Raw genomic sequence first — 21001 nt, forward strand, 5'->3', positions numbered from 1 at the left:
ATCACTTTCTAACAAATTGAAAGTAAAACAGAACTTTTGAATGAAATCTTTCACATATATCATTTTGTGCTCGGAGTACAACAGAGTGAGCTGCTTGAATAACTGTTTCATTTGCTTCAATCTCTCTATGCGTCATTTGAATTGTTCATCAGTTTATCTTGGGTTGGAGACTTTGCTCCTTTGTCTTATCAGGTTGTTGTGGGAACAGCCAAAGGACTTTTCTCTGTTAAGATATTTTCTCCCGCATGTTAGATCCATAAACCAGAAGTACATCCCAGAGGCTGTTTGTCACAACAGCAATATTTTTAGATGTATTTAATAAAAGAAGTTGGAGACAGGTAGTAAAAACTAATGGAAAAAGTAAATAGAACAAGTGGAAGTATAAATAATAGATATAAATCAATTTGAGACATGAGAGATGCACATGTTTAATTGGTATGAAAATAGTGATCCTTCAGGATTATCAGCCTATAGAACATAAACATCATGACAAATTGCACTCCTCCAGTGGCATTTAAAGCTTAACATGTATACCAGTACATATATGAGCGCCACTGAAGCTTGGTATTTACTTATGATGAATAGTTATTGACCTTGGGGCACCTATTTACCGCTACTACTAATCTGTAGGTGAGCGATACATTATGCTATTTTAGATGGAGGGTGTCAAACCTTTGGCCCACCAAAAGGTCCTTTGCAAAGTATGAAAATTCCAGAGAAGTATTTTAACTATTCACAATGCTCTAAATTTAAAGGTTTGTTGTGCTGTGTAATTACAAACTGAATGTGGAAAAAAAACAAGATCATAAAACTAAAGTGAGTTTGACCCCCCCCCCCCCCCCTCCCCCCCCCTCCCCCCCATTCCCCAACTGGTAAGATCAATGTTCAACTTTTTACGAGTAAAGCTTTTCAGAGATTAAACATGCTCGTTGAATTACTGACACACCTTTAATGATAATCAAGACGCAGAAAATGCAGAACTTCTGGATTTTTATTTCATAAAACAGACAGGAGTGAAGATGAAATAAATATTTGGTTTGTGATACAGAGAAAGCGCTTAAGGCTTAAGACTGAGACAGAGTCCATTTACTGGCCGATCTTGGTGAAGGTTTTCCACAGGGCGTTCAGCTGAGTCTGCAGGTCCTGAGCGCTGGAGTCCAGCCGTTCCCTCAGCTCGTCTCCATAGGGAGCCAACCTCTGCTGGATCTCCTGGGTTTTCTGAGCCACCTGGGTCTCAAAGCTCTGGGTCAGGGGCATCATGTTCCTCTGAAACTCCTCCAGGCTCTGCTCCATCTTCTGTTTCATGTTCTCGGTGTAGGGAACCATCTGGGCCTGCAGCTGGCTCATGCTCTGCTCCAGCTGCTCCTTCAGCTCCTGGCTCTTCTGCTGCAGGACGGCCTTCATGGGCTCTGGGTCCATGGCCTGAGCGTAGGCTTCAGCTCCACTCTTCAGCTCATCCACCTTGGTCTGGATCTTCGCCACCATCTCCTCTGCGTTGGTGCCCATAGAGGCCAGGTCTTTCTCCAGGCGAGCCTTCAGCTGCTCGGCCTCCTGGGAGAACTGAGTCATGAAGTTCTGGGTCAAAGGAGCCACCTGAGTGTGCAGCGTAGCGACGTATTGATTCACGGTGTCGGCGCTCTGAGAGATCTTGGTGCTGATACACAGAAACAGGAAGTTATTAAACTGAAAACATATAATATATGTACATATTTTGTACTTCTTCAGACTCCTCATGCTGACTCTTACTTCACTTCCTCTCCCAGCTGGGACTCTCTGATCTGCTTCAGGGACTCCTCAGCGGTTTGTGTGGCCTTTGCAACATAATCCCAAAAGGCATCTTTCACCACTTCCAGGTTGGACTTGGGAGGCTCTGGCCACAGGATGTTGGCGTTGCAAACTGTGGATGAAAGCAGACGGTTAATTTGATCAGCTGTGATTTAAAATGGGTTCCGCTTTTAATTTGAAGGGAAGATTTACTCACCGGAGAAAAGAGCGAGAACGATGAGCGTCTTCATGATTGAAGTTGATGCTGTTGGATGAAGAGAACAGGTGCTTAGTTTAAAGCTGGATTTAGTGGTTGATTTAAGATTATATAGTTTGAAATAAGATCTTTTACCTTACAGATGCAGCTTGTCTCTTCTTCACTGTCTGATGGTTTGTGCTGTGCAGACGACCGCTCGCGGGCTTTATAGCGACGCTGAAGGTTAAAGTCCTCCTCTGGTTGCCCCGCTGGACAGTTTCTTGTCACTGTTGTGACTCCACGTCACAATCTTAGTGTTTCCATATCTTATGATACAGGCTTACTGGAATCTGGCTTGGTTAGAGTAGTTTTTCTTTAGGTTTGAACATCCTAAACAGAATCAGGTGCAGCAGAAAACAACTCGTGAAAGCTTTTTTTTCAGGAGAAACAGGAAAACCAGGTTGCCTCTCCTGTAATTTCCATTTGAGGCTGGCTAGATTTCCTCCATAGACCACCATGTTTAAGTCTTTATTTGTATTGATGAAATAAAGACGAGACTGGTACAAAAATTGTTTTGGGTCTCTTTGGTTGGTTTACACCTTTATAACAACTGTATGGTCTTTCTTTTATTTTTATTTAATCATCTATTTGGATTTTATTAAAGGCTTAGAGTTAAGGGGAGTGGCCGCTTTGACTGACAGGTGCGCCAACACAAGCAGCCGTTGACCTCACCTCCACTGATATGAGTCACTGAACTGCACCTATTTACCGTTTTTGTTCTGCTCGTGGCTTCTGAGACTGTGTTAATGGAAATTTGGGACAAATTAGACTTTTAAAGTTGCATGTGAAATAGAAACAAACTGACATAAACCAAGTGAAAAGTCTATAACAATGGTTGGACGTTAACTGAACCCAAACTTTAACCACTGGTGGATTTTCAGAGGTGAAGAAGTCTTCTGTTGCCCTAATTAGTAGATGCCTACTACTATTTGTGCTGATCGGTGTGTTAAATATCTGCCCATCTGATCTCAGAAACCAACAAGCAAACTCTCAGACACTTTGTTAATGAATTTAAACCTAACTAAATGAATATAGCACGCTTCATATACCACAAATCCAGGAATTATGAACTATTAATGTTTCTTCAAGTTATTTTTGTACCATTTTCTGGACCTTTGTACCTGATCTTGCACATGAATGGTTTCTGTCTTTTATATACAGTCTATGGCTTTTTGATGGCTCGACAGATACTTTATTGATCCCACAATTACTGTGCTACAGCAGCAGAATAAAGAATAAAAATATGCACACAGTGAGGGCTTTAAAACATGAGAGAAATTAAAGAAATATTTACATATACAGTATGTGAAGTTAGTGAAAGACTAATAAAAGCAAGACTCATTGACCACACAGCTTTACAGCTACGAAGGTTTCCAGGATTTGTAACGTGATTGGACGGCACGTCTCAGAGAACATAACCCAGCCCTAACCCCGTACACGCTGCCCTCATAGTTCCACCTCACTCTTCCCAAATACGTAGCCTTACACTTAACATCTGTACAGCTACACAATTTTAATTCTGTAAACTATTAGAAACTGAATGAAAATCTTTTCAGTCTACCAACTTCCACACGCTTGTTTCAGTTGCTTCAAGGTCTTTTTTCATATATATATATATATATATATATATATATATATATACACATCATTTGAAAACAGCGTGGTGTTTATCAGCAGTTTGTCCTGAGAGGAAGACTTTAGCTTCTCTTATCAGTTTGTTGAGAGGGAACAGCCAAAGGACGTTCTTTAGTGAAGATAATTTTCAGATCAGAGGGCACCAAGTCTGACTCACACTTGACTGACCTGAGATTTCTTTGTGACACACGCTGTTTGCACTGCAGTAAAACAAATTACATCTACTGTTTCTCACTTTCAAATCAAAACAATGCCTAAAGTTTTTTTTTATTCAACCTTTATTGAGACTCTGTGATGAAGTGAATCTGTAAAACCAGATGGGTCAGTTACATATGTACAATAGAGAAATGGTAGAAACTCGACTGTTTACATGGACAACTTGATTATTAATGTATAACTCATAAAAATTCTAGTTTTCTCTCACTAGATGGAGCTGCCAGGCTGGAGGGAAACCTCAGAGAAGGTCTGTGGATGGATAGCAGCAAAAAGAAGAAGAAAAAGAAGCAGATAATTAAAATTAAGTTAAAATAAAGATAGCATTAAGGCTTTAACAAAAACAATAATATGTTTTAAATGAAAATTTTTAGGGAAGTATTTAGCTGCTCTTTTAATCCACTACTGTAAATAAATCAATTTAACAAGTGAAAAACTTCTTTTTCTTAAAGTTGCCAGTACTTAGCTGGACATTTAGATTAACTTGATTTTTCTCATTTAGGAGTACAAATGAATTAGTTCCAGACAAATATTTGCCAGTTCTTAGAAATTAAATTACTCTAAGTACAGTGAAAGAGTTCCCTTACCATGACTGTCCTGAGTCAAAGTATGTGAACTGTACTTGTTGTTGTTGTTGTTTTTTTAGTTTTTTTTTAAGGAAGCAAGTTTGCATAACTTTTTAAAGTAGGGGAAACTTCCGGATTTTCCGGTGCAGTAGAATAACTGTTGCAGGACTGGAAATCACTGGGAGAAGAAGATGAAGACGATGGTGACGATGCTAGTCTGGCTTATGGAAATGTGTTAAAAACCAACACAACATGTGGCTCCAACATCCCCTCAGAGGATGAATTGAAAGAAACATTCATTTTAAATTACCTGCCTGTCAGAGTCTTTGTACTTGTGATTTATGTGTTTTAATGCTTAGTTTTACTTTCTTTACTGTCCTTCCTTCCTTGCTCTGAAGTGTTTCCCCTTTTCTTCCTCCCCCTCTCTACATCTCAGTGTTGTCTCAGTGAGTTAACTGTTTCATTATTTATTTATTATATATTAATTTTGAGGGTTTGCTCCTCGTGGTCTCATCTATCTTTGTTGTTTTCCTTTTCTCTAATTCTACCCTATTACACAATAACACTGTTGGACTTGTGTTATGTTGTATCAAAATGCAGTTCTTTTCTCTTTGTTTCGTATGTTTTATTAGTGATTATGTAAGTATTAGTCTTTGTTGTTCACCCCCTGCCTGCCCTTCGTTGTCAATTCTGCATGTTAGGTCTGTTTTTTTAAATTAAAGAATTGTGTGATACTTGCTTTTATTGTCTAGTTATGGCCCCAGCAGGCGATCCGCACCATTGCCTTTAGTGGAAGTGTTGTCCTCTCTCTTTTCAGCACCAGTGTGCTTCCTTTGGCGTCTTTAGAGCATCAAAGTTTTGATTTCAACCAGTCTTGGAGTTTTTTTTGGTGATAATAGTTTGTTAAATGAAAGAGTTTATAAAAACCTTTTTGTGCACTAGAAAAAAGGAGTTTCCATTCAGTGCCAACCCACAGATGTTTGTATGCAGAAAACAGAAAGCCTCACAGAGTTGATCAGATCAAAAAACATGATGTAAAATTGAATTAAAGTTCTGATCATGTGTGAATTTGTAGATTTCCAAAATAAACACCAAAATGTCAGTCATGTCAGCAGTGAGAGAGGTCAGATGCTGCTCTGAAAGATGTGTGCAGTGACACTGTTAGCACTCCTGTGATGTGGAAGCAGCCATGACAGAACAGCACTCAGCGCTGGACTTTACTCCTGATTCCTCCACACGACCGGCTGCCTATATATACTGAGTCCTGACAGCACACACAGCATTCAGCAGCTGATAGACTGAACAGAAGGTGCACCAGTTAGGACAGCAGTGAGATTTGTTGCCTTCTCTGACAAAAATCACCACAAACTGTTAATTTTACTGAGTTTCTTTACAGGTGCCACGTCAGACATGCAGGTCCTCGTGGTTCTCGTCCTCGCCGTTTTCACTGGTGAGAGACTTCTCATCCATTATCTTTGATCAAGAAGTATTCATGATATTCACAAACAACAGTGAATGAGAAATGCTTTTGCCTCATTTCTCGTAGCTGGCTGCAATGCCAACGTCACATGGCACGACCAGCCCAAACAGAAGGCTGAAATGGTGAAAGATGCTTTCTGGGACTACGTTGCAAAGGTAACCGCGACCGCTGAGGAGTCCCTGAAGAAGATGAGAGAGTCCGAAATGGGACAGGAAATGAAGTAAGAGTCCTACAGTGCTTAAAAAGCTTGAATTTTGTGTTTCAAGTGGCTTTAGTTTATATTGACAGAAAAAACTTGAAGATGAAGAAGTTTTAATTCAAAGTTCTGCTTATCTCTGCAGCACCTTCATTGCAACAAGCACTGATGCCATCAACACGGTCACCAACACCCTGCGCACTCAGGTGGCTCCTCTGGCCCAGGACTTCATGTCTAAGTTCTCCCAGGAGGCAGAAAAGCTGAAGACCCAAATGGAGACGGATCTGGAAGCCGTGAGGGCCCGACTGCAGCCCTACACCGAGGAGCTGCTGGCCAAGGTGGAGGAGCTGAAGAAAGACACGGCCTCCTACGCTGAGGACCCAGAGGCCCTGAAGGCTGCTCTGCAGCAGAAGAGCCAGGAGCTGAAGATGCAGTTGGAGCAGAAAGTGAACCGGCTGCAGGCTCAGATGGTGCCCTACACAGAGGAGATAAAGGAGAAGATGCAGGAGAGCCTGGAGGAGTTTCAGAGGAGCTTTGAGGCCCAGATGACCCAGATAAGCCAGAAAATCAACGGTCTGATCCACGGGCGTGCTTAAAACTGACCCTGTAAATGGACTAGAATAAAAACTAGGTGTCAGATATTTTCTTCTGCCTTGTCATCAGTGATTGCTGCTAAATCAAGGTGGATTTTAATGTCTACATAGAAAACACAATACCTCATGTTACAGATTTTATATCTGTGAAAGAGCCTCTCAGGGCTCTTGGCTTACATGTTACGTTTTACCTCTAAAAGTGTTATCTGACAAACAACAATAAACACATTCAAGGAACTTTTGGTCTTTTCTTTGTGTTAGAAAGAGAAAATACATGTGATGTTTAAAAAAATGTGCAAATGAAGTCAAGCACGGTCACCTTTATGTGTCTAACAAAATCTCACAAACACAAACCGAGCAATACTGCAGAGAAAAAACAATCAAACGTTTAAATGATGAGCAGAAAAATCATCACCATCAGGTAACAAAATGCACTCAGCTGCCTCTTTTTTAAAAATTTACTGCCTCACTTGATCTGGTAGCCAGTGTTATCTGACTTTACATAGGTTTTGCTACTAGGTCAGACTGTTATCTCTGTGATAACTTTGATCTTCTGTTTGGCTCTTTCGGCATGTTCACTGTTCAGGAAAGGTTAAGACAGATACAGCTGTTAATTCTGCTCATAGCAGTTCAACAGAAACGAGAAAGCTGCCCTGTATTTATGGGTGAAACATCAAAAAGAACAATATTGCAGCAAACATTACACATGTTTTTAACTTTTTTTAAAAATTGCAGATTCTCCATAAACTATTGAGTACTTTTAAGTAGAACAAGTATGCAGGGAACCAAAGGACACAGGTGGGCAAAGTCAACCACAATGAAGAATGAGGCTTAGGGCTTGGAATCTCTAAGAGGGGAAATAAAGGGGACACAAAGACAAGACAAAGGAAGACAGCTTCTAAAAAAGCAACAAAGGAACAAAAGCTCAGTAAATACTGAACAAAACCGTCAACCCCTCCACCCTCGCCCTGTCGGTGTGGCTGGTGATCATACCATTTTTTTCAGTAGGATTTAAGAAGAGAGCGACTTTTCAATCAATGCATCGGGACGATATCTTTAACAGTACAGGGGCTCAGATTTGGTTGAACGTTTGCTCGTCACATGGTCACCAGTGATTTCATCATTTACACATTGTGTTTCTCTCTTTGCCCTCATTCTTCTCCGTAACAAAATCCTCTAGTTCTCCACCTTTTTCCCATATCTTAAATATATGTCTTCACTGTCATGCAAACCAAATACTCACAGGGCCCAACCTCTGATTGGTAAGTAAACTTCTTTAAAAGTGTTTCCACATGCTGCCAAAATACTGTGGCATTAATTTAATTACAAAGCACAGAGTTTGTTTTATTGGTTACAAAGATAATTAATTACACTTTGTCAGAATACAGAAGTTTCCAGTTTGGTTTCTTTGCTGTTTCACTAAAAATATATATCAAATAAATATTAAACTTAATAAATAATGATAAAATTATTATTTAAATTGATAAATAAAGGCATTCGTTTTTATTCATGTTAAGTGCCTTGTAACTCGTTAAAATAAAAGATCACATAACTTTTAGTGTTGCTGTTTTTATTTACTGATTTTTAGAGGTCAAAATAGAAGAACTGAATAAATGCATAAAAACAATTTAGTGTGTAATAAATGCACTACTGAATATTATCTGTTTTAATTACACAATTTCAAACAGTAATGTCAACATGAAGTAATAAATTTAATAGTTTATTTGGCTGTTAAAAATAAATCAAACAACTACACACAATGTGCTTGGATTGCAATATTCCTTTATGCTAAAATACATAAATGTTACTGTACAGTGCTTTACAAATGTATTATTGTAAGGTTTATGCCGCAGTGTTAAACATGCTCATAATTACCAAAATATATTATACTTCTATATTTGTTTATCCACCAGTGCAACATCTTTAATCAAAATTATATATTTTTAATGCTAAAATATAATAATTTTGTTATCAATTATTTTTCACATTTACTATTTTAGAAAACAGCTGAAAAAACCAGTAAAGCATGTTATTATTTTTCGATTAAGATGCCAAATGACAGTAATTTAGTGCGATTCTTGAACAGAAAAAATAGTTTTAGTGGTTGAATGATATATTTGATTAATTTCTGACTTCTTACAAATAAAAAATATAAAATAAAAATAGAAGTTTTTTTTGGTCTAAATATTTGTAAAGCAATATATTTGTATATTAGTGTAGATGTCTTCATGACTTTTCTGATTTTTTTTTTGTTTTTTGCATGTTATATGTTTAATGTATCACATTTTCTACATATATATTTAATAAGAAGAAGGCTACATGTAAGTTCCCACATCTGCAGACAATAAAGCTATTAACTTTGCTCTGTTCTGTGTCAAACTTGCTAACTGGAAAGTTTCCCATCTTATATCAGTCCTAGAAATGAACACAGTGGCAATTAAAGAAGACTTTGAACCAGATCCAATGAACAGTGATATCAAAAAAACGACCTTTAACCTCGTCATTGTTGTGCTGTCAGCTGGCACTGGCTGAAAAGGTCACGGTAAAAGAAAACCAAAAATCGTGTTTCTCTGATCATGTGATGGTGCTCGAGGCAGAGTGGCTGAAAGAATCACATTTTAGTTAACAAACTCAAACACAAGTTCAGCAGAAGATCCAGAGAGGAAGCCGTGAGTCCAAAAGTGTTTACTATTTCTGACCTGTGTCTGCACGTCTCCTTTCTGTGTGCGACGTGGAGCCAAAACGACACGCTCAGCAATAAAGTTACAACAACGCAGTCGGGAACTTCGGCCACGGGTCAGAATTCCTCTTGACATCCATGTGATTACATCAACAGCCCCCATACTGTATAAATACTGGGAGACGAGCTCAGTCGTTCTCACAGACGTCACAGATCAGATCGCTGAGGTAAGATTACCGATCTGAAATCTTTAAAAGTCGAATTTCTTTTTGCAGTCCAAAATATTTGAATACTTATTAGATTCATTAATCAAATCAAATGAGAGTTAGATGATTTAGACATCAAAATGTTATGTATTTGTCAATAAAGGGTCTCTTGAATACGTTTTTTTTAGTCTTTTGTAACTAAAATTTATTTGTACATCATATTCCAGGTGTCCTAATCTCTGGTCATCATGAGGGTGTTTGCAGTAATCCTTGCACTGGCAGTCTTCTCAAGTGAGTTTATTGTCTATTTAGGGTCAAATAATAGAAAGAAAAGTGGATGCAAAGTAGAATACAGGAGTGAGAAGAAAATGAGGATGTAAGATGTAAGCTCCTGTTAGATTTGGGGGCGTTTATTTTGCAAAAATGCGGCCTACACCAACTCAACTTTTAGTTACATACTGAATAAAACAAACTATGCATTCTGCAGCTTTTTTAGTCATCAGAGTTGTCCTTTAACAGTTAAATGCTGCCATAGGTCCCAGATTTGACAAATTAAAACATAATTTTAAAGCCTTATACTACAATTTGCATCTTTTGATCAAAGATGGATAACCATTCAAAAGTGACCATTTGACATGTTTTCCTTTGTTCAAACCAGGCTGCCACGCACGAAGCTTGCTTCAGCAGGACTGGCAGGACAGCTGGGAAACCACAGTCGACAAGTTTAGGGATTACATCACGGACCTGAACTCAAAGGCTGATGTAGTGGTGAAGGACATCAAGAGCTCCCAGATCAGCAGAGAACTGGAGTGAGTTCAATTATTCCTGTAATCGTAGTCGAGCATACTGACTTTTATCAGTGCTGCTCGGCTGTCGGCTGCATTTGAATCACTAAAATTGTGATTAAAAATTGAATCCAGCTCATAGATTTTATCCTTTATTAATATAAAACAGTAACATGCAATTGTCTCAGTCAGTGTCTCAGTTCAGCTGCCAACCATTAATTTCAATATTTTTGTTAAAGTTTAAGTTCACAGAAATTTTCACTTCATAAATTAAATACAAATTGCTTCTATCTAGTTACTAAAGTTTAACTCCACAACTTAGAAACACTGAATTTACAACAGAAACGCTCTTAACAAAATGGTGCTGGGCTTTGTTATATAACAGCAGAGTGTCAGAGTCTGATCAGCAGGTTGCAGTGAGGTGAGACATTTTGAGAGCTGAACTTTGACCTGTGCGTCTCCTGAGTTTTGCTTTAGTCCTACAGTTTACCGAATCTTTCTCAGTGTTTCAATTAAAATCTGCTGATATTTCTACTTATCTTAAATGATTTAGTGCTTTACCCCCTTTGGATCCTGAATGCATCAAAACCACAGACAAAACCTCTAAACCGATCCATCTCCTCTCCCGTCCATGAACAGCACCCTGATCCAGGACAGCATGGCCGAGCTGGCCATGTACAAGGATGACCTGCAGACCAAGCTGGCTCCCTACACTCAAGAAGCCGCAGATCGTCTGGGAAAAGACCTGCAGCTCATGGCCGACAAACTCCGTGAACACATGACTGAGGCCCGAGAGCAGATGGACAAGTACGTCCAGGAGCTTCAGACCATGATGGAGCAGAACACCGACGACGTCAGGAGCAGAATTGCCACCTACACCCGTAAAATGAAGAAGCGCCTCAGCAAGGACACACAGGAGATCAAGAGGTGAGTGGGACAACCTCACCAGAAAAATAACAACATTTGGGGGGTTTTAACAGTGTAGAAAAACAAAGGAACAGATAGTGAGTGGATTATTCCGGTGAAATAACCCAAACTCAGCTCAGATATTAGGATTTGATGCTTTTTAGCTGGTGAATTTAAAATGTAAGAAACATTTTGGTGTGAAAGAAGGAAAGAATTTGACCTTGGTGGGAACTTTTACCACTTTTTTGTCTATTTTTCAGTTTGACTTAATGTCTTAATGATTAAGCTATTAATAAGCATATAAATATAAACATATATTTTTCAGACACGTCACAGAGTATTTCGAGGAGCTTCAGTCCCGCACCTCTGAGAACGTGGAGGACCTGAAGACTAGACTGGACCCTTACTTTGCTCAGGTGCGAGACAACGCCCAGACAAAGATCACCACCCTGAAGGACCTGCTGACGTCTCAGATGGAGAACATGAAGCTCAAGATTCATAATACAGCTGAGGACATCAAAGATCGCCTTGAGGACATCACTGACAACCTGCGATCCACCCTGAAGGGGAAGATGCAGGATGTGCGCGACATTTTTCAGTCCTTTGTGTCCTATTTCAGTGGAAGCCAGTAAACCCTACAACTAGCCTGGACTGCTCATTTATCCATCGCTTCATAAGTTAAAACCCTAATTCAACAGTTTAAAGTCATCAAATGTGTTTGTTCGACCACTCCCTGTGACTTTAATAAAAACCAGCTGCTCACATTTGAGTTCTCTGTAATGTCTTCAGACAGCTCATTTGCAGTCTTCTCTCACATTCAAACACCTGATTTAAAAGAGTTACACTTTGATGAGATGAACATCCTGAAAACAAGACAAAGACTACTTCCTGCAGAGCATATGGACACTGGAAAATAAATAACTTTGTGTTTGAAAGTTATTTTTGCCTTTGACTGCTACGCTTTGTTAAAAGCGACATATAAATTGCACAGAACAGAAATGGTATGCCATCATAAGCATATTAAAGATTCTACAGTAGAAAATATACCTTTTTTAAAATCCCATTATTATGATAACTAAAACCTGAAATTTAAACTTGAATAATATCTTAGTTAACCGAAGTAAAAATAAAAACTGCACTTCTGAAAGAAAAACGGGATCTTGAATTGTTTTGTGTGCTCATAAAATAAACCAAAAGACAAAACATATACAAATAATTAGTTTTAATTATTAGTTTTGCCTTTAGTGTATTTGCTTGCTTAGAATTCTGATGTCTACTGGACAGTGATTCAGCTGTCTTCAAAAAGGGTTTGTTTTAAATGTGCGTTCTCATCTAAGTTTTTGTACCTGGCCATGTTTTTATAAAAAAGAAACTAAATCAAGCAAATCCATTCAGGAAACTCATTGAAACTAAACTTCTTTAAAATAAATAAATTAAAAAAATAAAACGTAAAAATAAAAACCTGATTAGGAAATATAAATAACTGATCGTCACTTTAAGTTCAGGGAGCGTGGATATTTGAATAATTATCTGAAAGGTTCTGCATCAGCTGTACACAAACACAAAGTACTTCGGGTAAACCTTCTACAAACTTATGTCATACATTTAAAAACAAAAAACAAAACAAAACAATTAAACTTTAACCAGAAAGTTAGTTGTTTGACTGAAGTCAGAAGTGGCAGAGGAATTTCTGAGGCTGGTGCACCTATCATATAATTTCTCTACATCCTCTACTTTTATACTTGTCCATCAAATCATTCTCAAAGCAAACATCACATTACCTAAAAATGTATATAAACATATTTATTACTCATAACTCATATTATTGTGTTCACTATTGCATTATTTTAAAAAGCCTCAGATGAGTTTTAATATAAATATTTGTCACATACTCTTTGAGTGTTTGAAACAGTCTAATAAACAATCAAACACGCAGTACTGTAGTACTGGATGGTTGGACCCCACGTGAATATAAGGCACAGTGAAACCAAACTATCATACTGACGTCGCTGATCCATCCAATCACATTTCGTCTTACTCTCCTGTCAGCCAATGGCTTGCAGCCGTCGCCGCTGCTAGCTCGTCTCCTCTCAGTGCCGTCAATTCTAAACATGCCCATCATGCTCGTAGTTGTGGGCTTTATCTTCTGTCTTGCGTGTTGATTTTTGTCACGATGAGCAGCCTCTGCAGAGAGGTGATCACCCTCCAGCTCGGACATTACTCCAACTTTGCGGGAACTCACTGGTGGAATTTACAGGTGAGGAGTGCGCGTGCAAGGCTAACGTTAGGCTAGCTGGCTAACGTTAGCTGTGCATGTGTTGTCAAACTTGTGAGCTTGCTGTGAACCGTTAGCTCTGGTTAGTCTCAGTTTGACAGACTGGGACACGAAGTATGGTCAAACTGACCAGCATGGCATTGACCATAAACAGAGGCATAACCGCCAACAGTTGTGTGGCTAAAGCTGCTGAATTAGCAGGTTAGCAAACTGTTACGAGCTTTTCATAAAAAACACTCAGAACTGTTACCAGAGCATTTAGGTCCATAATTTGTTGGTCCAAGATTTAAAGCAAATATTATTATATATAGTCTCCCCATTTTCAAAGGCTCTAGCTCAATTAAAAAGTTTTCGTATTTCAAAACAAAAGGTTTATTTTTAATAAATGGATAAAGATCCAAAATTGGACCTCATCAAATGTGTTGTTCTCCCCATCTCCTTTTAGGTGCTCTATATCAAGCTATTCCTTTAGCCACCCTCAGTTGCTGCTTGTTTGTCGGTCTCTCTGCTTTTTGTTTTGTCTTCAGTAGCTAAAAAAAATAAAAATGCTGAATTGGGTTGAAATCATGTGACTGATTTGGTCATGGAGGAATATTTAAGGTTGCTTTTGCAGGATGATTTGGGGTCATTATTCTTTTACACTGTGAAGTGCTGTCTAATAAATTTTCCAGCTTTTGGCTCAACTGAGCAGAAAGTACAGGCCTGTACACATCAGCATCCATCCTGTTACTTTTGTCAAGTCACATCATTAGCGAACACTCATAACCTGGTTCCACTGTCAGCCATATGTGCCCATGCAACAACACTGCCTCTCCCATGTTTGACAGATACTGTGGTATGCTTGGGATGACAATCAGTGTCTCTCCTTCTCCTTACTTTTCTCTTCCAGTGTTCTGGTTCAAGTTGATCTAGGTTTCATCTGTGCAAAGATTTCTTCATTTTTCCCCCCCAGATTTGTGCTCTTTTAAATGTTTTCTGTTGAAGTCTAAACTGGTGTTCTTGTTCGACCATGTAATCAGTGGGTTGCACCTTACTGTCAACCTGTTGTATATACATTCATGAACGGGACTGTTGATTGTTAACAATGATACGTTTGCTTTGTGAATTTCTGTAAGCATTGTTCAATTGCTTTGACCGTGCTAGCAGATAAACAGAGGTGCTCCTCTCTTTGTTTGCAGGATGCATCTTTATCGTACGATCCGGAGTCACCGCCAGGTGAGATCCAGAGCGATGTCGTGTTTCGTGAAGGACAGACTCTGGGCGGCCACGTCACCTACACACCACGACTCATTGCCATGGATCTCAAAGGTAACTTGCTTTTAGAAATACTGGAAACTTTGTGTCTTTACTTTGTCCAGTTTACTGACTGAAATATAATATGTTAGCATTAATTTAGAGCACTTGTTACAAAGTTGTTGTTGTTTTTTTTTTTTTTTGGTGAATTCTGACCGTCTTTCTCTCATTCTGTAACAGGAAGTCTTCGTACTCTGCGACAGGAGGGAAGTTTGTACGATGCAGGCAAGGACACGTCTGCTGTCACATGGTAAACAAGACCCTTTCTATTTGTTTTCTGCCTGGTATAACAAATTTTATTTGTGTTGTTTTCTGGTTTCAACACTGTCACATGTTTTTTTTTTTTTTTTTTGTTTTTTGGTCTGTTTATTTGTTTACATATGGATATTTATCTACATTTAAATCTATTTATCTATAGGACAAATCAAATCCTATAGCATATCCCTTTTTTACCCTGTGGTGATAAAAGGAATGAGTATTTGTAGTCACCCCACTGGGCAGGTGGTATGGACACTTTGTGAATACGATGACATGAAAATGAGCCAATGTAGGACTTTGTAATTGATACCATAGGTGAATCTGCTAGGAGGCTAAGGGGTTGCACTGACAGTCGCCATTATTCTTAACTAATCCATTTATTACATGCACTGGTCCTAAGACTGTTCATATTTAGTGTATATACTGAAAACTTTTTTAAATTTGGCAGGGATGGAAGTATCACTATGCACGAAGAAAGTCCTCCTGCAAAGAACTCCTTCCTTGAAGACCTTGATAAGTTGGATGTGAGTATTTCAAGTAGAAATGAAAACTAACACAAAGAGATTTTCACAACAAACACACACATTACAGTTATAGTCGGGTCGAAGCGTGTCATGCCCTGGACTGCTTGAAGGGACTCGCATACATGCGTGTCATCACTGACTGCGACCAGGTTACAGATCACCGTTGCTTTCTCTCTTTGTAAAAATCCCTATAAGTAAGTAATAAATAAGGATGCACACTTCTGTGTGTCATAGCTTCCCAAATTAATCCACAGAATGCAATAAGTGATGAAACTGGCTGTGCGAGAGCAAATTTCCAGAAAAAAAAATAGCTCAATAGAGACGTCTCCAAAGAGTTGAGCCCGTCATTCTGTTCTTTGTGTGTAGAAAGGGGAGATACTCGCAGAGGCTGATTTTCCCTCCAGCTCCCAGCCTCAGTGCTCAGGTATGAAAACCTCTCAACCAAACGTGCATGAAATAACAAGTTTCTGTACCAAAATCATCACATGAGCTTAAAAAAAAACCAATCTCTCCCAGCAGCAAGGTCACTGAGTGTGGATACAGTGAACAGCCACCTGGCTAGAGTACAGAAGAGCTACAGGCTGGAGTGCAGCGTGAAGGTGTGGTCTGACTTCCTCAGGATCCACCTGCACCCTCGGACCATCTCGGTCATCCACCAGTACAACCACGATGGGTAAGGCGGGTGCAACATTACCTGTAGTTTGTTGATGCTTCTTACTTTGAACCTCTAAAGGAGTCAGAGCCATAACTTCAACATAAAAACTGCAGGTGCAGAATTTCCTGTCACATCTCATCGAAACAGCTTAAAATGTTTGGGAAATGTTCCCAATATTTTCCAAACCTCATTATGCAAACTGTTGTATGTTGTCATCAAAGAAGTTTCTCCAGATCTAGATTATTATGACAGAGAAAACTTTTTATATATTAGACCACAAAATAAGAGTGGAAGGCCCTCACCTGCGTTTCACCACTAGATGTCAGCCTTCCCTCACAATCAGGATTAAAACTGACTGTTCTCTGTGGGTCAGTATGGAAGAAAAGGCAGAAAATGTATAAACAAGTTTATTATACAACTTCACGTATCCAATCTGTCATTTTTTTGTTTTATTAAAGTAATTAGATGAAACATGAATACTTTAGAATAAAATTAAAGAACATTCAGTTAGTTTTCTAAATTAATTCTATTCTTAAATTCTTAAATTGGTTGACAGAATGAAATAAAGATCTAAAACATACCCACAACTGCTTCTCCACCACACTTAAAAAGGCTTCTTGAGACTTGCTGACTTACAGTTATGAGGTATTTAAACTGAGTGCTTTATATTTGCTTTTATGGGCGTTCAGAGAGGCTCACCGTCTGGAGGCTTTCGGCCAGGGCGAGTCTCTCCTCCAGGGGTCGGTGCTCGAGGAGCTGGAGGACAGGCTGCACTTCTTTGTGGAGGAGTGCGATTACCTTCAGGTAACTCTTCCATTTCACTCTCCCCTATAATTAGAAATATTTTTTTGTACTGTAAGACCTTTAAAAAGGTGCTAATCAAAGTTTACTTGTACACCATTTCGTATCTGCCATCTTCTTGCATATCTCTTTGTGCTTCCTCAATCCTTTTTTTCCTTTCAGGGCTTCCAGGTGCTGTGCGACTTGGCTGATGGCTTTGCAGGTCTGGGGTCGAAGGTCACTGAGCTGCTTCACGACTCTTACGGAGGAAGGGGCATCCTAACCTGGGGGTTGTTACCCGTCAGTCACCCAGATTCAGTGAGTGTCTCTTTCTTTAAAAGCAAATGTTTTGTAACGCGGCTTCTTTATTTATATTTGTTGTCTCTGTTTGAACAGACGCCAGTGAAGGATCTCTACCGCCTGCTGAACTGCACTTTAGGGATGGTACACATGGCCAGTCACAGTTCTTTGTTCTGCCCGTTGACCTTGCGAGGTGGTCTGGGAAGACGACCGTCCTCTCCCACGACGTTCACCCACCTCAGTTATGATGTGAGACTGGCTGCAGTACTATTATTGTGTCCTTTGGTCAACAAGCAATTATTTTAAGACCTTGTACCGACTTATTTTATGTTCTATCCAAATGTAAGCACTCAAACTTTAAACTTTGGCACAGCTCTGATTAAAGAGATAATTCAACTCATAGAAACACAGTTTATATGTGCAGGTATGCAGGATTATATATAAACATGTATCTGTCTGTCTTCTGTGCCAGCCCTCACTGTGGTACCACTCCAGTTCTGTCCTGGCTTTGGCATTGGACACCCTTACTGCACCTTACAGGCTGAGAAATAACAGCGTCCCCATGTGGCAGTTGGCAGATGACTTGGCTGTATCAGGGAGGAAGGTATTTAACAATTGTTCGTTTATTTGGGGGGTTTTTTCCTCCCCCTTCAGCAAATATTATTTTATTTTTTTAATCAAGTCATGAAAGGAACCAGCTCGAAGCTCTATAGGTATATAAAGGACATGAAGTCTCACAAGCTAGCTGGATGTTGCAGCTAGGTTATTTATCTGTGGAGATGCCTGAGATTATGGTAACCAATGTTTAAATCACAGGTCGTGGCTGCTTATGGTGCCGTCCCCTTTCCCATGATGCACGGCTCCTCTCTCCCTGACGCCCTGAGCACATACACCGACGTACTGCCGTGGAGGCCTCTGTCTGGGTGCGCTGAAGCAGGAGACGGCCGATGCTACGGCCAGTGGGCGACGCTCAAAGGCTTCGAAGGCCAGAAACTCATCAGGTCAGAATGAAGTTATTGAGTCAGTTATATTCTACTCTGACTCTTTAGTTTAAGTTTGCTTCTGCCCCTACGAAATTACCACTGACCTTCTTCATCTATGATAGCTGGTGTGTGATAGACCCCAGCCTCAGAGCTTGTTCCTGTGCTGCATTGATTAGTGCCTTTCTCCACTCTGGTGGATATCTCCCCCCTGAACGTTGTCCTGGGTCCCCCTTACCGTAGCATTCATATTTATCTCTCTCCCTCATGTCCAACTCTTCATACTGGAGGCTTATTTAGCATTAGGGGTCTAGCCTAGGACCCTTACTGCATACAGGCGCCTCAGCAAGGTACCTGATAACAGGTGTTGTCCAGCTCTTCATACTGGAAACCCGTTCTTGGATGTCTGCCGCTGTGATGGTTACTGGACTCTCTTCGGGGAGGTTGCTCTGGTGTCTTTATGCTAATGACTTTAGGTTAAACTTCAGCTAAGGTTGTGAATGACAGTTTTGTCAACATTTTTGAATAAACAACTTGCTCCCCCCCCTTTATTCTCTTTTCACCAGCTCGCTGGCTGCAGGAACTAAACCGCCCACTCCTCTGCACAGTCTCCACAGCGGAGAGGACGTCCTGGCTTCCTACATCAGATCCTTCTATCCTTCAGCTCCTCTGTGAGTCTCTGCACTGACACGTGACACTTGCTATTTCTTTTTTTTTCCTAACAAATTCTCATCTCTCACCCTTGCTCTCTCCATCATCTTGTCATCCCTGTCTCAGGGCTCTGCAGCTGGTTTCTACTCCCAGTGAGCTGGCACCACCTTTCCCGCAGATATTCAGTCAATCCCTCGGTGCTCAGGGCTTCCTGGAGGGCCAGCCGCCCCCGCCTGGCAGTGAGTGTTTTTCTGTTTTTGTCTGTGTGTAACGCAGAGCCGTTCTATTATAGGTTTTCATGAATGATCTTTCTCTGCAGGTACGCCCCGTGTCGTCTCCTCCGTACCCGTCATGACTTCCCTCCAGTCGGGTCCTGCGCTCGACCCCTGGCTCTCCGAGCTGCATCGCGGTGTGAGTGCTTTCGACATCCGCCGTGTTGCCCCCAGCTTCCTTTCTCAAGGGCCTGAAGTGTCAGACTACCAGGAGGCCCTGGAGCAGCTGCGCCTGCTGGCCCGGTGTTACAGAGACGACAGCAGAGGCGTGATGCGCTCTTCCTCCGAGGAAGAGGACGATGACTGAAGTTGGCTAGCACGACTTGTATCTGCCTGCTTTGTTTACCAGCCTGCATGCTGTCAGCCTGATGCAGGGAGATAGAGGAGCTGTGCTCTGCTGTGTGAAAGGATGAGGACTGAAGTAATGGGTGACAGAAAAGAGGAAGTTCTGCCCATGTAGTTTGTAATTCAATGACTGTTCATATGTAATTAAAAGTATTTTATACAAAATGCACATCATAGGACTGTATTTACATAAAGACGTAGCTTTCACCACAGGTTGCATAGATTGTAGCATTCACAGCTCTCAGAGCAAAGAAAGGGACTCTTTGTTTGTTTGTTTGTTTTCTGCGGCCTCAAATGAACAGTAAACTGTTGAACATGCTTTGGCGTTTTTGTAATTTGTCCAAAGCAGAATCAACTAATTTGGGGTTTAATGGGACATTTAGTATCCTCGGCCAAGTCTGCCTGTTTGTGCTGCAAACCTTTCATAGAACATCATAAAAAATTTAAAAATTCCCCCTCAAAGGAAAACATAAGACCAAGGAAATAATGAATGCATTCACACTGGGCGCCTTAATCACATGACAGCAGATGTTGATGTGAGTCTTCTGTGTTAAAACCACAATTTGCTTTAGATGGGATTACAAAAAGCACATCTTAGACACTTGTTTAATGCATTTCATGACAAAAATATAAATTGCCATGGTTGTAATAACATTTAAAAATGGAATAAAGAGCCTATAAAGTTAAACACAAATATTTGTAATGCTTATCATCTGGTTCATGCTGGATCAATAATCCAGCGCAAGTCCTGCCTTTAATAAAGCTTTCTGTGATTTAGGTCAAACTAAAGTATTAAAAAATGTAAATGACTAATATGGACTGAATTGTGGTGAAACTTAAATTATTTAATAAAGTTTAATCTTTATAGAAAAATATTTTCTCCACACCAGAACTTGATAAGAAAGGTTTATTGCTGCTGTTGTGTGGTCAGCTCTGGTCCAAAGAATAATACATGGATCTCCCTCTGGTTATAAAACCAGTCAGCAGCAGTCTGCTGTAGCCAACTCCTGGGAGAGAGATTTATAGAGAATGTGCGTTTATCTGATTGGTCAAAACTATTGAGAAGCGGCCGTTGTTTACGTAGCAAAGTTCTGCTCTTCCTCTCCTCCCTCAGCTGGAGCTTCACATTGGGATGGACCGATACACCTGCCTCCCTCCCTCTAACCTGTTATCTAGTTTTCTGCATCTGAGGCAACATCTGTGAGGGCTTTTGTTTCTTGACCTTGCTCTGGTTCACGCACACAGCCTTCTGCCACACATGCACAAGCAACTTGATCATGGGAATCTATAACTTTTGTTTTGAGTGCTCAGTAGTGCAAATAACTATTAAACTGATCTAAAATTAATTACAGTCCCCATACCATTTGGCAGCACAGGTCTTGTAAACC

General features: G+C 40.1%; 4 protein-coding genes across 6 annotated transcripts; 3 read left to right on the top strand and 1 right to left on the bottom strand.

Moving 5' to 3' along the window:
- Window positions 1–973: 973 nt before the first annotated feature.
- On the bottom strand, window positions 974–2159 carry LOC147303530 (uncharacterized). Its single transcript, XM_086280982.1, has 4 exons — window positions 2117–2159; window positions 1982–2029; window positions 1747–1897; window positions 974–1654 (listed from the first exon to the last, which is right to left on the bottom strand). The coding sequence occupies exons 2-4, from the start codon at window positions 2013–2015 to the stop codon at window positions 1087–1089; spliced, it is 753 nt and encodes a 250-aa protein (XP_086137108.1). The 5' UTR covers window positions 2016–2029; window positions 2117–2159; the 3' UTR covers window positions 974–1086.
- A 2353-nt stretch (window positions 2160–4512) lies between these two features.
- Window positions 4513–6931, top strand: LOC147303531 (apolipoprotein A-I-like). Of its 2 annotated transcripts, XM_086280096.1 has the most exons (4): window positions 5723–5743; window positions 5831–5884; window positions 5981–6134; window positions 6256–6931. In XM_086280096.1, the coding sequence occupies exons 2-4, from the start codon at window positions 5845–5847 to the stop codon at window positions 6704–6706; spliced, it is 645 nt and encodes a 214-aa protein (XP_086136222.1). In that variant the 5' UTR covers window positions 5723–5743; window positions 5831–5844; the 3' UTR covers window positions 6707–6931. The 2 variants fall into 2 exon arrangements, with proteins under 2 accessions (XP_086136221.1, XP_086136222.1); XM_086280095.1 differs by having other exon boundaries at window positions 4513–5884.
- A 2591-nt stretch (window positions 6932–9522) lies between these two features.
- Window positions 9523–12044, top strand: apoea (apolipoprotein Ea). Its single transcript, XM_086280710.1, has 5 exons — window positions 9523–9610; window positions 9817–9880; window positions 10248–10398; window positions 11014–11301; window positions 11606–12044. The coding sequence occupies exons 2-5, from the start codon at window positions 9838–9840 to the stop codon at window positions 11910–11912; spliced, it is 789 nt and encodes a 262-aa protein (XP_086136836.1). The 5' UTR covers window positions 9523–9610; window positions 9817–9837; the 3' UTR covers window positions 11913–12044.
- Window positions 12045–13299: 1255 nt separating this feature from the next.
- msto1 (misato mitochondrial distribution and morphology regulator 1) lies at window positions 13300–19931 on the top strand. Of its 2 annotated transcripts, none has more exons than XM_086279295.1 (14): window positions 13300–13537; window positions 14734–14863; window positions 15029–15098; window positions 15555–15630; window positions 15997–16054; window positions 16147–16303; window positions 16975–17089; window positions 17249–17383; window positions 17462–17614; window positions 17838–17969; window positions 18182–18366; window positions 18912–19016; window positions 19123–19235; window positions 19316–19931. In XM_086279295.1, the coding sequence occupies exons 1-14, from the start codon at window positions 13454–13456 to the stop codon at window positions 19573–19575; spliced, it is 1773 nt and encodes a 590-aa protein (XP_086135421.1). In that variant the 5' UTR covers window positions 13300–13453; the 3' UTR covers window positions 19576–19931. The 2 variants fall into 2 exon arrangements, with proteins under 2 accessions (XP_086135421.1, XP_086135422.1); XM_086279296.1 differs by having other exon boundaries at window positions 13301–13537; window positions 16150–16303.
- The last annotated feature ends 1070 nt before the right edge of the window (window positions 19932–21001 follow it).

This window comes from Aulonocara sp. 'chitande type north' Nkhata Bay, linkage group LG22 (genome assembly GCF_057382095.1).
Source record: "Aulonocara sp. 'chitande type north' Nkhata Bay isolate Kocher_YH1m ecotype deep benthic linkage group LG22, A_spYH_male_GT1.1, whole genome shotgun sequence".
Taxonomy (NCBI): Eukaryota; Metazoa; Chordata; class Actinopteri; order Cichliformes; family Cichlidae; genus Aulonocara; species Aulonocara sp. 'chitande type north' Nkhata Bay.

Excerpts from the sequence above, each read along its gene's own strand:
- LOC147303531 (XM_086280095.1), top strand. The coding sequence starts at position 5,845 with ATGCAGGTCCTCGTGGTTCTCGTCCTCGCCGTTTTCACTG. Across the intron at positions 5,885-5,980 it reads CGTCCTCGCCGTTTTCACTG|CTGGCTGCAATGCCAACGTC; the intron begins GTGAGAGACTTC and ends CATTTCTCGTAG. Across the intron at positions 6,135-6,255 it reads GAAATGGGACAGGAAATGAA|CACCTTCATTGCAACAAGCA; the intron begins GTAAGAGTCCTA and ends TTATCTCTGCAG.
- msto1 (XM_086279295.1), top strand. The coding sequence starts at position 13,454 with ATGAGCAGCCTCTGCAGAGAGGTGATCACCCTCCAGCTCGGACATTAC. Across the intron at positions 14,864-15,028 it reads CATTGCCATGGATCTCAAAG|GAAGTCTTCGTACTCTGCGA; the intron begins GTAACTTGCTTT and ends ATTCTGTAACAG. Across the intron at positions 19,017-19,122 it reads TTCTATCCTTCAGCTCCTCT|GGCTCTGCAGCTGGTTTCTA; the intron begins GTGAGTCTCTGC and ends TCCCTGTCTCAG.
- LOC147303530 (XM_086280982.1), bottom strand. The coding sequence starts at position 2,015 with ATGAAGACGCTCATCGTTCTCGCTCTTTTCTCCG. Across the intron at positions 1,898-1,981 it reads CGTTCTCGCTCTTTTCTCCG|TTTGCAACGCCAACATCCTG; the intron begins GTGAGTAAATCT and ends TTTCATCCACAG. Across the intron at positions 1,655-1,746 it reads CAGCTGGGAGAGGAAGTGAA|CACCAAGATCTCTCAGAGCG; the intron begins GTAAGAGTCAGC and ends TCTGTGTATCAG.
- apoea (XM_086280710.1), top strand. The coding sequence starts at position 9,838 with ATGAGGGTGTTTGCAGTAATCCTTGCACTGGCAGTCTTCTCAA. Across the intron at positions 9,881-10,247 it reads TGCACTGGCAGTCTTCTCAA|GCTGCCACGCACGAAGCTTG; the intron begins GTGAGTTTATTG and ends TGTTCAAACCAG. Across the intron at positions 11,302-11,605 it reads GACACACAGGAGATCAAGAG|ACACGTCACAGAGTATTTCG; the intron begins GTGAGTGGGACA and ends TATATTTTTCAG.